The following is a 14,109-nucleotide window of genomic DNA, read 5'->3' on the forward strand; positions in this document are numbered from 1 at the left end:
GGGGGGTGCGCGCCCTGCCCGTCCTGCCGCCCGCGCTGCCATGAGAGGCGCGGGGCGCGGGCAGCGGGTGCCGAGGGCTCGGGGCGGTACATGCGTCCGATAACCACCTTCTCCAACATGGATTTTAGTCAGAGCAATTTGTTTGGATACATAGAAGACCTGCAGGAACTAACTATTATAGAGAGGCCGATACGCAGGAGCCTGAAGGTATCTGCTTCAAAATAGAGCGATGCTTTACGATCCGGTAGAAATCGTGCCGGTTTTATTCATGCACGGCTAAGCTGAAGGGGCAGTTTGTTTTTTACAGCACTAGGATGCTAAAAATTGTGTTCAGTCATTTCGGAATAAACGGTCTCGAATTCTCTGTGGCAGGGACTTCGTATTTCCAGCATGAGAATATTAAGTTTGAAAAAAATAGACTAACTTAGGTCTTTAGATTAATTTATCTGTGACTTGTTTATACTTTAAGTGATTAATTACAGTGAGAGTGTCTGACATGAAACTGTACTTCTGCTACATTCCATGTTTTTTTTCTGGTGAGAGAGTTATTTGATCAAATTTGAAACGCTGGCTGGAGATTTCAAGGATTACATTCAAATTATGCATGGAACTATCCCTGAGTATGTGGGGAGGAAAGGGGTCTTTTAAGAAGATTCAAATTACAAAATAGTAAGGCACTGTAAACTCACAACCTCTATTTCACGCTCGACAGACACCAGAAGAAATAGAAAGACTGACAGTTGATGAAGAACTCGGTGATATTGAAAGGGCTGTTTATCTACTCAGGTATTTCCTAAAATATTACTGTGAAACATTGCAGGCCATCACGCTTACATACAGCTTTTGTAGTGCTTCACTCTTCACTCTTCTTTTGTTTTCTGTCCCTCTGTAGCAGTGTTTTTGCTTTGTGCTACATTAAACTTATAGGCAAGATAAAAATAGGTACTGTGTGGTTTGGTGTGTGTTTTTTTTTTTCAAATGCATAGAGTAGGATGCCTGCATACATGTATAAACATTTATTTTCTGAGTTTCTAATGTGGCCCTCCCCAACACTGAGTTGTATTTCATCTTCTTTTTCCCTGCAGTTGATTTTGCAAGATTCCATGAGTGTTAACATTAATAACACCTATCATTCAGCGACTTCATATTCACTCTTAAGGCATGAACAGTTACCACAGGCTGATAAGAGAGCTGTTGGGGCATTCTGTGTACATCTGGGCTTTCACAAGAGAAAACTTGAGAGATTAATTTTCTAGTGCTTAGGAAACACTGCAGGAGATGCTATATTAATAATTCTCTGTGTGATGGTTTGTTTCATTTTACATCCCTCTTGTTCTGTGAAGTATTTATTTGCAGCTACTTGAGTAACTTAAATTTTGGTAGTTTAAAATACAGATCTTTCAACTACTGTGTAAGTCACCTTTGAGAGTACAACTGATCTGAAGGATTTTTATTTGAATATGTGTTTTTAAACAATACCTAGTAATTGGACAGCCAGCTGCAGCTCCATCTCAGTTTGCTTATTCTGCTGTTTCAAGTGCTCTTCTGGTCTGTGCCTGTCCTCTATGTTTAGAGTAGATATTCTCATTGCATTAATTTTCTTTTTTGGGGGGGCATGTAACAATACTTTAGGTAAGCATTTTTGTCCACTGATACTACTTTTGATAGTGAGTTTAGTTTATGTTTGGGGTTTTTTTGTGCTGAACTTTATTAAATACAGGATTTGAAAACTTGCTTTGCTAGTAGTTCCTGTAATCAAAGCAGTCTGTTTATTCTAGGGAAATTCAGGGGAAGCAGTTTGCATGTGGTGCATATCATTGCAAAGGATGCATGTAAATTTTGTTTTTTACCCCGCAGCTTTCAGCATAGTTGACTACTTTTTTTTTCTTCTTTCCCTGTGTAGCAGCACATTACTTTACTCTTTTCCAAATTAAAGATAATGTTTTCAGCAATATGGCTTTACTGGATTGTTAAAGGGTAAAAGGTTCCACTTCATATCTTTGATCTTACTAAGTTCTTTTCAACCTGGTCTTGAACTTCTCTTGACATCTTCATGTGCCTCCTTGCTATTTGAGTAGCTTTTCTGGGGACATAATATTAATTTCTTCGTAATGAAGATTTACTTTTTGCTTCTGCATTGTCCTCATTGCTGAAAGGTAGCTTCATCTCTGCTTGATAAGCTTTTTGTAAGGCAATCACTTGCTGTGATTGTCCAGGCATGTTAATACAATAATCCAGTGGAAGCTTTGGCTGTTCAATAGTGTATTGCCTTCCCTGTACTGAGTGGGGTATAAGCAATCAAGTGTTGAAAAACTGCCTGTAACATAGGTATTATCCTTTATATAATGTAAAAAGGTATGTATTTTTGGCTCGTCTGGCATTATTTAATCTATTATAGTACAGTGCCCCTGCCTAATCCTGTTTGACAATAATGTCAGTCTGGTCATTCTGTGGCATTCCATCTTTTCTCACACAGATGCATTATTTTCTGTCCTTCAGGCTGTCCCTTGTGTGGGACTGTCCTTGATGTTCCAGAAAAAGACACTGCATTTTCGGAAAATCCCACCATAAAAATGACTATGGTGAGATTGGAACGAATCATTAGTGGTGTCTGTGTTGTGCTTCATTTGGAAAAGATGATGCTGTCTCCATATACATTTAAGAAGTATGCAAAACCAATGATAGAAAGCAAATGTATTTCCTTAAATATCTACAAATAGTATCAAAATACTTAATGTTGTGTCACATTGTCTTTTATATTGTCACTTATTTATGTAACCCTAATCTGCAGGTTGAAGATTTTTATTTTACTGAGGAGGAAATCTTTAGTGTTGATTGCACGGTACAATGGAGCTGACTAATACTGAGTGAAACCTTTGTATGATACAACAAGGCTAATGTTTAGTAATTATTTTCTGTGAAAGTCTGAAAGGACTCATCACATTTTAATGGCTTTCATTCTGAACAAAAAACCCCAACCACTTTCTTCTGTTTTCACGTGCTCCTTTCCCTCCAAAACTTGTCCCTAACTTACCCTCCCCACTTCTGAACTTGGATACTCTGGTCTGCTTATATGCAGAGTTGTTGTATACTTGCTTTTTCTGGATTTCTGTTTCTGAAGTCTTTTACTGTTGTAGGCTGAAGAAGGATACAGAGACATCCAACTTGGAGAGAACAGTACATTCTTTTATTCAGGTTTTTTGTTGCACCTGAATGGTGTTTTGGTTTGGTTTGCTTTGTTTTGGGTTTTTTCCTTGTGATAAATTCTTGCTATATGGTGTATATGAGGAGGTTTCCCAACTCTCATCAGTTTCATCAGTTCATTCTTCTTTTTTTCACCTCTTACATTACGTCTCATTTACCAGCAATACTGTGGAGTTCTTGGCATGCTCTTCTACTTCTTGATATTGTAAAGTTACTTGTAAAGTTTTGCTCATCTAGTATGTATTTGTATCCATCTAACAATTATTTTATATTTCTAAAATGTCTTGTCTGTCTGTGTCTAGCCATGATGTATTGTCACAGATTTTGAAAATTTCTGTGCATTGTTGTCTCTTAAGTATGACATAAATACATATCTCTTAGTGTTCTTAGCACATGATGAGTACAGTGACACATCAGTCTTGTTTGAGACCTCACTTCCATAGGGATATGGTTTCATTTTAATTTGTTTTCTATTGTTACTTACCATAGTTTGGTTCTACATTCTGCAATGCTAATTATAATTTTCATAATCCTAACAAGTTTCTCTCTCTCTCTCTCTATTTAATTAATATATTTAGAAGATGACTTTGCTTTCAGTTTCCCCTTTTCTGCCAGTACTATTCTTCAGATAACTATGTAATGATGTAGATAGACAAGATTATCTAGCTAAAGCTCATCCTTTTTTGTCAGATTAGTTTTCAGCCAAGTCAGCTCTTTAGTTTGGCTAATCGTGTGGGTATAGAAACAGTTGTGCAAGCAAAAGGAGACAACTCAGTAGCTCTCCTTGTGGCCAGAGTCACTTTAATATGACATAAGCATGACTGAACTTCAGCTTTAGATCGCTGTTACCCAGAGCACTCAGCTTTGATTAAGTAACATTCACCAATTACACTGAGCAAGTTCTAATTTAACAAGAATGTGGCAGCAAATTGGACTGTCATTTGTTGTAATCTCAATTAATTTGATTGTGGTTGAGGAACCAGGCTTCCTTAGAGCAGATTGTCAGGGATGTTTATGAACTTCCCATTGAAACTGAATAGATTTTTGTACCTAAAGAGAGAGAGAGAGAGGCATCTGAGTGTCATCTGAGCATCTAGTGTCTATGTTTTAGAGCTTCAGCTTGGTGGTCTCTGGAGGGTCTAACTGGAGCTACTGAAGAGCTGTATTCTGGCTGCATTTTGTATGTTGCTAGCCCAATAGAACAAGGAGAGAAAAATATCTATGTGCATCTCAACCATGTTGATGGCAAGATTGCTGGCTTATCATAAAACCATCAGCAGGTTAAGCCAGGCTGCCAGACTTTGCATTGAAGCAACTCAATAATTTCCATTGCACTTCAGGGTATCGTGACCTCTAGCAGGACAGTAGCAATAAGCAGCTCAGGGACAGTATTTTCTTTTTTTTTCCTGCTATGAACTTGTGGCTGTAATCATAGTTTCTGTGTTTGCTGATGTTTGATTGATGTGATTACGTATTATTATTCATCTTATTGTAGCTCACTCTTTTATAGCATACAGCCCTTAGCAAAATATGTATTCTTTGCCTGATGTGAATATGTTCTGGATACAAGGATGCTTACTGGCATGCACACTGTAGAGTGGTTTGTGTGCTGAGGACTTTTCCCTAGGGGGTTTGCATTGTTGCATGTACTGTATTCAGCTACTTTTTGTTTATTTGTGCCTGCTTAGTGTTTGAGCTTCCAGGCCTTGACATTTTTGTCATACTCAAAATAACAGGGTAATGATGAGTTATCAAGGTGAAAGACTGAATAATTCATCCTTTTGGGAACATACTGTACTTTGGTTTTGGAGTGATCGTATCAGTTTAGAAAACAAGACAATCCCCCTCCAAAACATATAGCACAGTTTTTGAAGGCACAACAGATACTTCATCTAGAAAGAATTCTATGCCTACAAAATTAGCATGTCTTCAGAAAAAAGAAGTTGTACTTCATTGTAGTGTTCTTCGATTAGCTAGAGTATTCTCAAATTCTCAACATCTTTTTATGCAGTGTATATTGGTAATTGTGTGTCAAAACCACTGCTATTTAAAATGCTTTTTTTGTTTTCCTTCTACTTTTTAGTCTTCACCATGTTAGTTTTGGAGATTTTCTTTTCTCTGTAGGTGCAGGCAGCTCACCTTTGAATTTAAATGAAAGCTTTCATTTAAATGTAACTTTATGAGCTGATTTTCTAATGTAAGTGTGTCAGTCATGACACTATTCTGATTATACATCTTCTGACTTTATGGTCCAGATGCATACGTAGTATACTGAAAGATCAACTGTCATGCCAAGCATGGAAACTAATAATTCTTCCAAATACACTGGCAAGCTGTAAATACTAACTTAAAAGTATTTATTCAGTCTCTCCCCCTACCCCCGTCTTTTCTTTTGTAAATAACAACCTGAAATTGATTCTCACGCCTTAAAGTGAAAGCTGTACCTGTAGTCTTCTGAAATGATGCTGTTACATTCTTTCATCAGAATTTAGATTTGTGCAAATTCTTCTGTTGGTCATATTTGCTGAGTCGAAACTACAGCTGAGGATCCAGCTGTAAATACAGAGAGCAGAGTTAATATAGTGTTCTGAGAAATCTAAAAATAAGTAAAAAGAAGACAGTTAGTGGAGGAATATGGCAGTGCCTGTCCTGTCCCCTCACTAGTGTCTGTGCTCCTCTTGCCCTTCTGCGTGTAGAAAACATTAGGGAATTTATCGGAGGAAAACCCCAAAAGTAATGGTTAGTTTTAAAACAGATCAATTGTGGGATCCAGAACTTTGTGCACCTTAACATAAGACCTGTGCCAGCACAAGGGAATTGGGTAGCAGCATGGGAACAGTGCTCAGGAGTGGGTGAAATGTCTTTGAGACTTAGCACTATGTTTGTCTGGCTTATGGTATTCATGAAGCTGAGATTTCCTGGTTTATGGTTTCACAGTCAAGTTAGGCTGAATGAAACTCTTCCTATGTCAGAAGGAATAGCTCTTCTCTACTTTCCTTACACGACTGTGTCTTACTGATAAATTTTGTGTGCAAGCACTAATGCAGTCTTGGTCAGATTAGAAAACTGATTTATTTCTGACAGATTTTTCAGATCCTTGCTTCCAACAAAATGTGCAACTGCATGACTGCTTGTGCTACTGCTGCAGGAGCATGAGCACAGAAGTCCTATCAACAGAAGAACAGATTTAGCTCGAGTTGCTCAAATCTTGATTTTCTATTTTGAATCTGTGAAGATTCAAGAACTGGTTGAAATGACCAGAATAGAAAGTATCAGCTGTAGTGCATTTGACATTAAATGGACTTCTGGAAGTCTACAGGAGAGTTGTGATGTGTGAGATAAGTGGTAGCTGTTCCTTATGCATTGTCAAATTCTCCAATGGAATTGTAAATTATATTTATGTTTCAGAACACCGTTGTACGTGACATAATAAGGAGAAACTAGGTAGCCACATGGATGCCTTTTTCAATAGCAGACACAGTTGAAAGAATTGTGGGTTTTCTTAACTGCTAAAAATTGTTCTGTCACAATGAGAAAACCCATGCTCTGCTAGAAAAGATCTAGGTAGGAATATCCTGCCAAATATTTACAAAGTTTCTTTCTTTCTACATGGCAGATCCCAAAGGGGAATAGCATGCTACCCAGCAGGAGACCCAGTTTGTTTTGTTTTTGTTTAGATGAGCACTGGCATTTATTAAATAACTTTAACAGCTGCGCAGTTCATTTTGAGATGGCACATAATTAATGTGTAAGTATAGTAATTCTCCTTCATATCACCTTCCTTAGAAAGCTCCAAGTGTTTATAAAGACATTTTGTACTTGTAAGAAGCTTTTGTCCTCATACTTGCTCAATATCACTAATTTATGTTTGTATTCTTTGCCCAGCTTGGCAAGAGATAATGGTATTGCACTAGTTTATGTCAGGACCTAGAATTGCATCCAGTATAAACTGCATGAGGGTATGCAAACTGCTCAAACTGTAGGTCAAGCTGTTTACGGCTAGTCTGAGAACACTTTCATATGATGGTGCCCTGTAATATGATTGTTGTGTGCTAGTGACTGAAACAAATATCTACCAGATTTGTTGCACTTATTTGTAGGTATATGGAGCCCTTCACATGCCATGGTGTGATGCTCCACTCTGACTCTATTTCATTTGTTACTGACAGAGAGAAGAAGCAGCAGTTACCAGTGGTCCAGCTACTTTTCCCCTAAAAGCACAGAATCACAGAAGTAGCAGACATTTCAGTTTTGTGAGTATCAGGATAGTAGCGTGCATCATTTCTTGTCCCAAAAATCTGAATACTCAGAGACTTCAGAATAAAGATTCTTAGTGATTATAGACCATTGTAGTCTTACTTTCAGAGCTGTTTCAGAGACTCCTTTGAATCTTCACAAAGCAAGGCACATAACAATTACGTGTTTGTTCGCACTGCTGCACTTTGTAAACTTTGTGTGAAGGGAAATTGTTTTACTGAGGTAAAATTGTTATTATAATTTAAGGACTTAAGGAACTAGGGCTTCAGGAACTAGGACTTCAGGAACTAGGACTGCAGGCTTGGGCCTCTGTCTGTGCCTGAGCTGATGAACTATGACAGGAATAATTTGGAGTGAGACAAGAAATAGTTTCATTGAGATTTAAAATTAATCCTGTTCTCTGGGGTATACCTGTAGGAACATTTTATTTAGCTATTTTTAGAGTTAACTTTGGTAATAATAATATTTTTGTCCTCGTTCTATCAGGTAGTAGTCTAAACACTGTGGTAAAGTTACACTGGATCTTTGACAAACCTCAGAGCCCAAAGCTTTATGTCACAGGAAAGAAAATGAGATTATTTAATCCCTTAAATAATAAACTTCTGCACGAGGAAAATAGAATGTGAGTGTAGACAGTTTTTGAGACTAAGCAATTTAAGGAAGTCTCCATTGTTAATTGAGAAGTTCTACTTCAGTAGGGGCGTCTTATCTAATCTTTTAGGGGCAGCTTTTTGATATAAAAGAAGTTCTCTTCAGGTCTTGAAGACAAACTGAAAAGGAAATTGGAAGTGATTTCTACAGTGAGGATTTGTACCAACATAGTTTGGCATAATCTGTATTGCAGGTAAAGAACAAACTGTTTTAATTCTACACAATTATTGGGCTCTATGCCTGAGAAAGAAAGTTGCCTCGGATTCAAAAACTGATTTCACAAGTGGCATCTCTAACCAAAAAGAATTATGTCCTCAGGGAAGGATTTTTAAAGATACGCGAGTGATACAAACGTAGCAAGTATCTTTCCATTTGAACATGATAGTGATGGGAATGCTGCATTGTTCTCTAAACACCCTTTGAAAATTAATGTCACTGACCTTCTTGCATCTTGATCTATCCCCACCCCCGACTCCCTCTGCCCACTCCCTGCCCCTGACTTGTAATTACCTTCCTAGATCAAGTTGTTTATGGGTCTTTCCAGTCTGAACAGTAACAGTATCCTTTGCAGGATTTGAAGGTAAGTGTTCTCCAATTCTTATGCCTGAGTCTGTTAAAACTAGTTTTACATGGCTGTCAAATTGACTGCAGTTGTTGAAGATGCTCTTCTCTCCATAAGTAACCGTGGTGGTCTCATGAAGACACTTTTTAGCTAAATGGAGTCTTTCCTGTTCAATAATTCCCTGTGGCCTATCAGATGAACACCCCTGTCTATGGAAGAAAAATGTCTTTCTGCTCTATGAGTCATAATCAAACACAATGAGAAAAGAGACAAAGAACCACTTGGAAAGTTTTTCTAAGTCTCTTAGATACATCCATCTGAGAAATGCTTTATTGCCTCTGGCTGATGCTTTTATACAAGCAGAAAAATGTACCAGACACCTCATATTCGTCTTATTTTTGAATGGACTCTTGATGGTGCAGGTATTCCTATTGAAATTCTACCTTTTAGTTTCTTTTACATTCAAATAAATGTTTCCGCATGTTCCTTTTTGCAATGCATTACCTTGCAAGGAGTTAATGTTAAGGAATAAGAATATCAGGCTCTGGATATATTGCTCTGTATCTTGGTAGCAGTTGTTTCAGGAGCAGTTTTCTTTATTCCATCTTGCATGGCTTTGGGTTCTGAGAATGTGTACAACTCTCATGTGCAGATTAGCTGAGTCATTCCTTGTCAGTTGCATCAATTCACAGCAGGAGTGAGGGGAATTGCTGTGCTTTCTTGAACCTGTTAACTACTGCTGGAGATGTCTTATGTACTAATGGATATTAGATACCAACCCCTTTCTAACAGAAACTACAGATAGAGAATACTTAGTCATTGTGTAATTCAAAAATAACAAGCTCTTTGTTTACAGAAACATGCTATAGTGTGATTTTAGTCCCAGTGTTTCTCTTTAATTCCTCCCTTGTTCTTCAACTGTTCTTAAATCTAGTATAGAGTAAGAAAGTCAGAGTCAGGCTGTGTGTAAGTAGAGATAGATGAACTGACATGAATGGCATTGCATTGCTTTAAGAGCCTATGAATCCAAGCTCAGTGCAGTAACTAGGGGTCTTGTTTTATTTTCCCCAACATTGGACACTTTTAAGAGTTAGCTAGACAGAGGTCTGGGCCATCTTGTCTAGAGCATGCTTTTGTGAAGAAAGGTTGGCCCAGATGATCTTTGAAGTCTCTTCCCACCTGATATTCTATGATTCTATGGTACGCAGAGAACCCAAGGAGGTATTAGTAGGACTTCAGACATTTTTTTTTTAAACTTATATTTTCTGTATGTTGATATAAATAGAGGTGACCAGCATCACCAAGTCAAAATAATGTATAATGGTGAAGAAAGACTGATGCCCCAAAGAGCATAGTCTTACATTCTTTCTAACGGGGAAAAAAAATAAGTCATATATCCATTCTTCTTGTCCATATCAATGTTTCAGTAATCATCCAGTTTAAGAGAATTCTGGCTTTGCAAATAGACCAATACAGACATTTTTTTCTCGTAGTTTTTTAGAGTTCTATCTTCCGATTGATTGTCAAAAAAACTCAGAAGATTCTTTTTCTTTCCCCAGTGTGTCTTAAATCAGAATGATAGATTTTGTTTCTTAGATTTTTTTAAATGTCAAGGCACTGTAACTTTGGATGAAATCACAAAAGTTGCCTAAGGGTTTTCCTATGGCAGTCCAGGAGCATGAGGAAGGGTATAAACAGGAAGTATTAGGATTCCCTGTTTTTTTGCTTATGAGAATAGCTTTACTTACGAATTGTCCATTATGCCAGTAGTAAGAACCTTTGAGTCCACATTTCTTGAAGTAAAAACAGTGAATTAATTTGGATAGGTATCAGTTACCTTTCCCCCTTGATAACTGTTGTTGAACAACAAAGAACAGTTTTGCAGAGAACAGCATCAAGCACTGGAGCCATCAGTTTATGCTAAGATGAAATAGAAGTTGTTCAGAGCTGCCTGTGTAACTCCCAACACACTTCTCTTCACCGGTTGGAGAAAAGCATGATAGTTGGATTCAAGCTGGGTTGAAACATTGATAACTCAATTGATACAAACAAAGCTGCACAGTAGGTGAAGTGCTGTTGCACTCACTAATACCACTAAATTTTGTTTGCAAGGAGTTATGTCTGCAGAATGGGATGATGTACTGTGCTGCCTGAAACGTGGAGCAGACCAGCTTGTGGTCTGACTTTCTAATGTATTTCTTTTCTCTAGTGAAATTTCTTGTTACCAAGAGTATATTGAGAAAGCTAGATTAGGAGCAGGAAGGAAAGGCTTTAAAATGCCAACTATTCGTTTATTGTAAATATGAATGGATTGTATTGTCTCAGACAGAATAAACATATGTAGAAGAGGAATTTACATGAAATGTAAATGTATTTACATGATAATGTTACTTGCACTGTTGTGCAGGCCTGGAGATGAAAATGCTGCTTTAAAGGGAGAAACAGAAAAGATGCCATTTTCACTGCTGAAATTGTAACTGAGCTTTTTGAGGAGGAGGATTTATGTCCATATTAAATAGCAAAACATGAGTCACTGCCTGATTGCTGCTTGCACCAAAATTCTTCTCTTATAAACAGTTAATCTCCTTTATGTAATTTAATTTAAAAGCTCAGGATTAGGATACCTATTTCTCTGCCATTTTGGGAGCTAGAAGTTATTTAGGGTATAGTCTTCAGGGCAATATTTACTTCTATCTTTGCTTTTTACAACTGCATCAAGTGTCTAGCAGGATGCTAACCACTAAATCAACGGAGAAATGAATAATGACTACTTAAAAATGAACCTGCTTCCTTAGGACAGATTTTAACCCAAAGAGTATGTCTGTTTCCTCTTATTTTTATCACCATGTAAGGCCAACTATAGGTGTATTTTAAGGGTTACTTGTAACTTCATTTGAATGTTGCATGCCTGTTGCATTACACACAAAGAAGATACTTGCACCACTAGTTTGTAAAAAATTATTAGGTGCATAATGGTATGGAAGAATTAACTCTTAAGGGCTGGTAAGTATACTTGAACTTTGATCACTTAAACCATCCCACCTATTTGAAAACCATGTGTTAAAAAGCAGATAGATCAATAAACTAAATATCCAGCTGTGTTTTGGGGGTTTTTTTGGTTTTTTTTTTTGGTAAAGGAACAATTGGAAAGTGTCAGCTTTTGGATCTGTTCTGTATAATGCTTTACACCTGTAACACCCATGAGTTGAAGAAAATTCTAAGTAGATTGATTTGAGGTGTTCATGACTCACTTTAAGTATTTTTTTTTGTGAAGGATGCAACCACCAGGTAATTTTTTAATTCTGTTGCTCCACTTTTTTTGAGTCCAACATAGAGAAGACTGCTTTTATTTTTTTTTCCCAAATGCTGTTCCTTCAATTGCAGGCATATACATCTTATTTTCCTTGCCTTTGCCATCATCCCTATGACTGAGGGTTTGCCTTAAGCTCATTATCTTCAGGAAACTACACACAATACCAGTGGAGATGGTTTGTGTGGCGTCTGCAATACTTGTACAGAACTTTGGAGTTCTGGATGCACTGAAATAACATTCATATTCTAGGCTTGGTGTGCTGTTTTTAAGGTAAATTTTACCTGTAGCCATCCATTTGCATAGATAGTGTCTCAGATACCCAGTAAAAGTATTATTAATGAAAATAATACATTGTGTTAATATTGCACAATGAGTTGAAAAATTCATTGTCCTGCACCTTCTAATGATCGGTTAATTCTGTTAATTTTCATTAACAATCCAAACTAGGGGGGAAAGCAATGTGTAAATGGTATTATATAATTGGTTGCCTTTTACTGTCAGTTTTCTTTTTCCATATTAATTTTGCTTCTGTAGAAGGATATTGATGCTAACATAGTAAATAGATAAGCCAGATATTCTGGTTGTTAACACTGGTATGCTGTGAAGAGTCTTATGCAGTTGAGCATATTTGACATGAATTCAAAGGAACGAGATATTATTTTCTTCCAGAGATGATTTTGAACTAATTTTAGTAAATGTGGGTGGAATTACTGGTAAATGCTTTATTTATTCTTTCCATTGCAAAATGTCAAACTCTTTTGGGGGTAATTATACCATTAGAAATAAGTTAAAATATGAGTATGTGAGTGAAAATGATCTAACAGAAGACTACTTGAGATTGTAGTCATTTTGGAGGTAGGGGACATTATTTGGTTTATAATTACCTAAACCTAGTTGAGTAGGCAGGAGGATTCTGATGCTGTGCTTGTAAGGATTTTAACAGGAATGTAAATACAGATGAATTATCTGTATATGTACTACTGATTTTTATCTACTGTTTGAAATTATTCTGCCAGAGAGTTGGAAATTTGCAAGACTTGTGTCATCACTTCAATTTGTGTTTTTTTTTTTTTGGTTAATTGTATTATCTGGTTTGATTATCTGTCCACTCCAATCTGTATGCTGTCAGTGGAACAAATCTCATATATTTCTGAGAGACAGGACTCTGACTCGTTCTTCATTTTAATGAAGTAGCTGAATTTCATCCTACTTCCCGAAGTGAACATGAATCAGGTAAAGCACATATTTGTTTGACAGAATGTGAATCAGCAACAGCTTGGAATTGAAGTAATTTTTTAGTTATTTGCATGTTTACCTCAGAAAGCTGCCTTTGATCTATGGTTGCTTCTGATGGATGAGAAAGCAACACTAGAGTTGGCTGTTCAATATTGTGTTGCTGATGCATGGAACGGCATCAGTCTGAAGTCCGTGTCCGATGCTGCTTGAAAATATTTGAATAATTAACAGAAAGTGAACAAGCAAGACTTCCCAATTCTGAGCTGCCTAAAAGGTAGCTTATATGAGGAAGATGCTTACAGTTTTGTGTTTGATTTCAAATTATTTTTTTGTCTTCAGGTCCTTTGAGTATGACAGCACTGATTTGGTAGAAATTTGTTAACTGAAGTCATTCTCTCTGTATGAAATACACAAGAAATAAGACTGGAGAATTGAAAGAGATCCTGTGTCTAAATTAGACTGTAAGATAAATTTATATCAGGAGAAGCAACTTACCCTTCTAGAATTTGGTTAGCATCTGTGAGTATTTTTTTTGTCGCTTTCTGTGTAGAAAAATTACAGGCCTTGTAGTTTTTCAGAAGACTTGTTATATAATGCATGCTGTGAAATGACAAATCTTGCTGAAAGTGGAAATTATGCATTCTGAGTCAATGAATGAGGAATGGATGGAGGGTAAAATAGTATTAGCTACTAGCTTGTTTCATGTCACCTAGGAATTGGTAATTGCATTATCTTGATCTTGGAGTGAGAGGACTGATTTTACTTTTCAAGTTTAGACTCAAAATAAAAAAGAGCAATAAGAATTCTACCCAGAGAACATACAGAAAACCGTATGTGTTATAAGTCATCTAAGGAAAATGAATCATTTTTCTTCTAGGAGATAATA

The 14,109-nt window shown here is 36.9% G+C and overlaps 1 protein-coding gene across 1 annotated transcript in view; it reads left to right on the forward strand.

Moving 5' to 3' along the window:
* Positions 1-90: 90 nt before the first annotated feature.
* Positions 91-14,109, forward strand: part of PPP4R4 (protein phosphatase 4, regulatory subunit 4) — a 64,110-nt gene continuing 50,091 nt past the window's right edge. Inside the window, exons 1-2 of the mRNA XM_010003731.1 lie at positions 91-207; positions 713-786. Coding sequence (XP_010002033.1) covers positions 91-207; positions 713-786 — 191 coding nt within the window. The remainder of the gene's footprint in view (positions 208-712; positions 787-14,109) is intronic.

This window comes from Chaetura pelagica, unplaced genomic scaffold (genome assembly GCF_000747805.2).
Source record: "Chaetura pelagica isolate M959 unplaced genomic scaffold, ChaPel_1.0 scaffold48, whole genome shotgun sequence".
Taxonomy (NCBI): Eukaryota; Metazoa; Chordata; class Aves; order Apodiformes; family Apodidae; genus Chaetura; species Chaetura pelagica.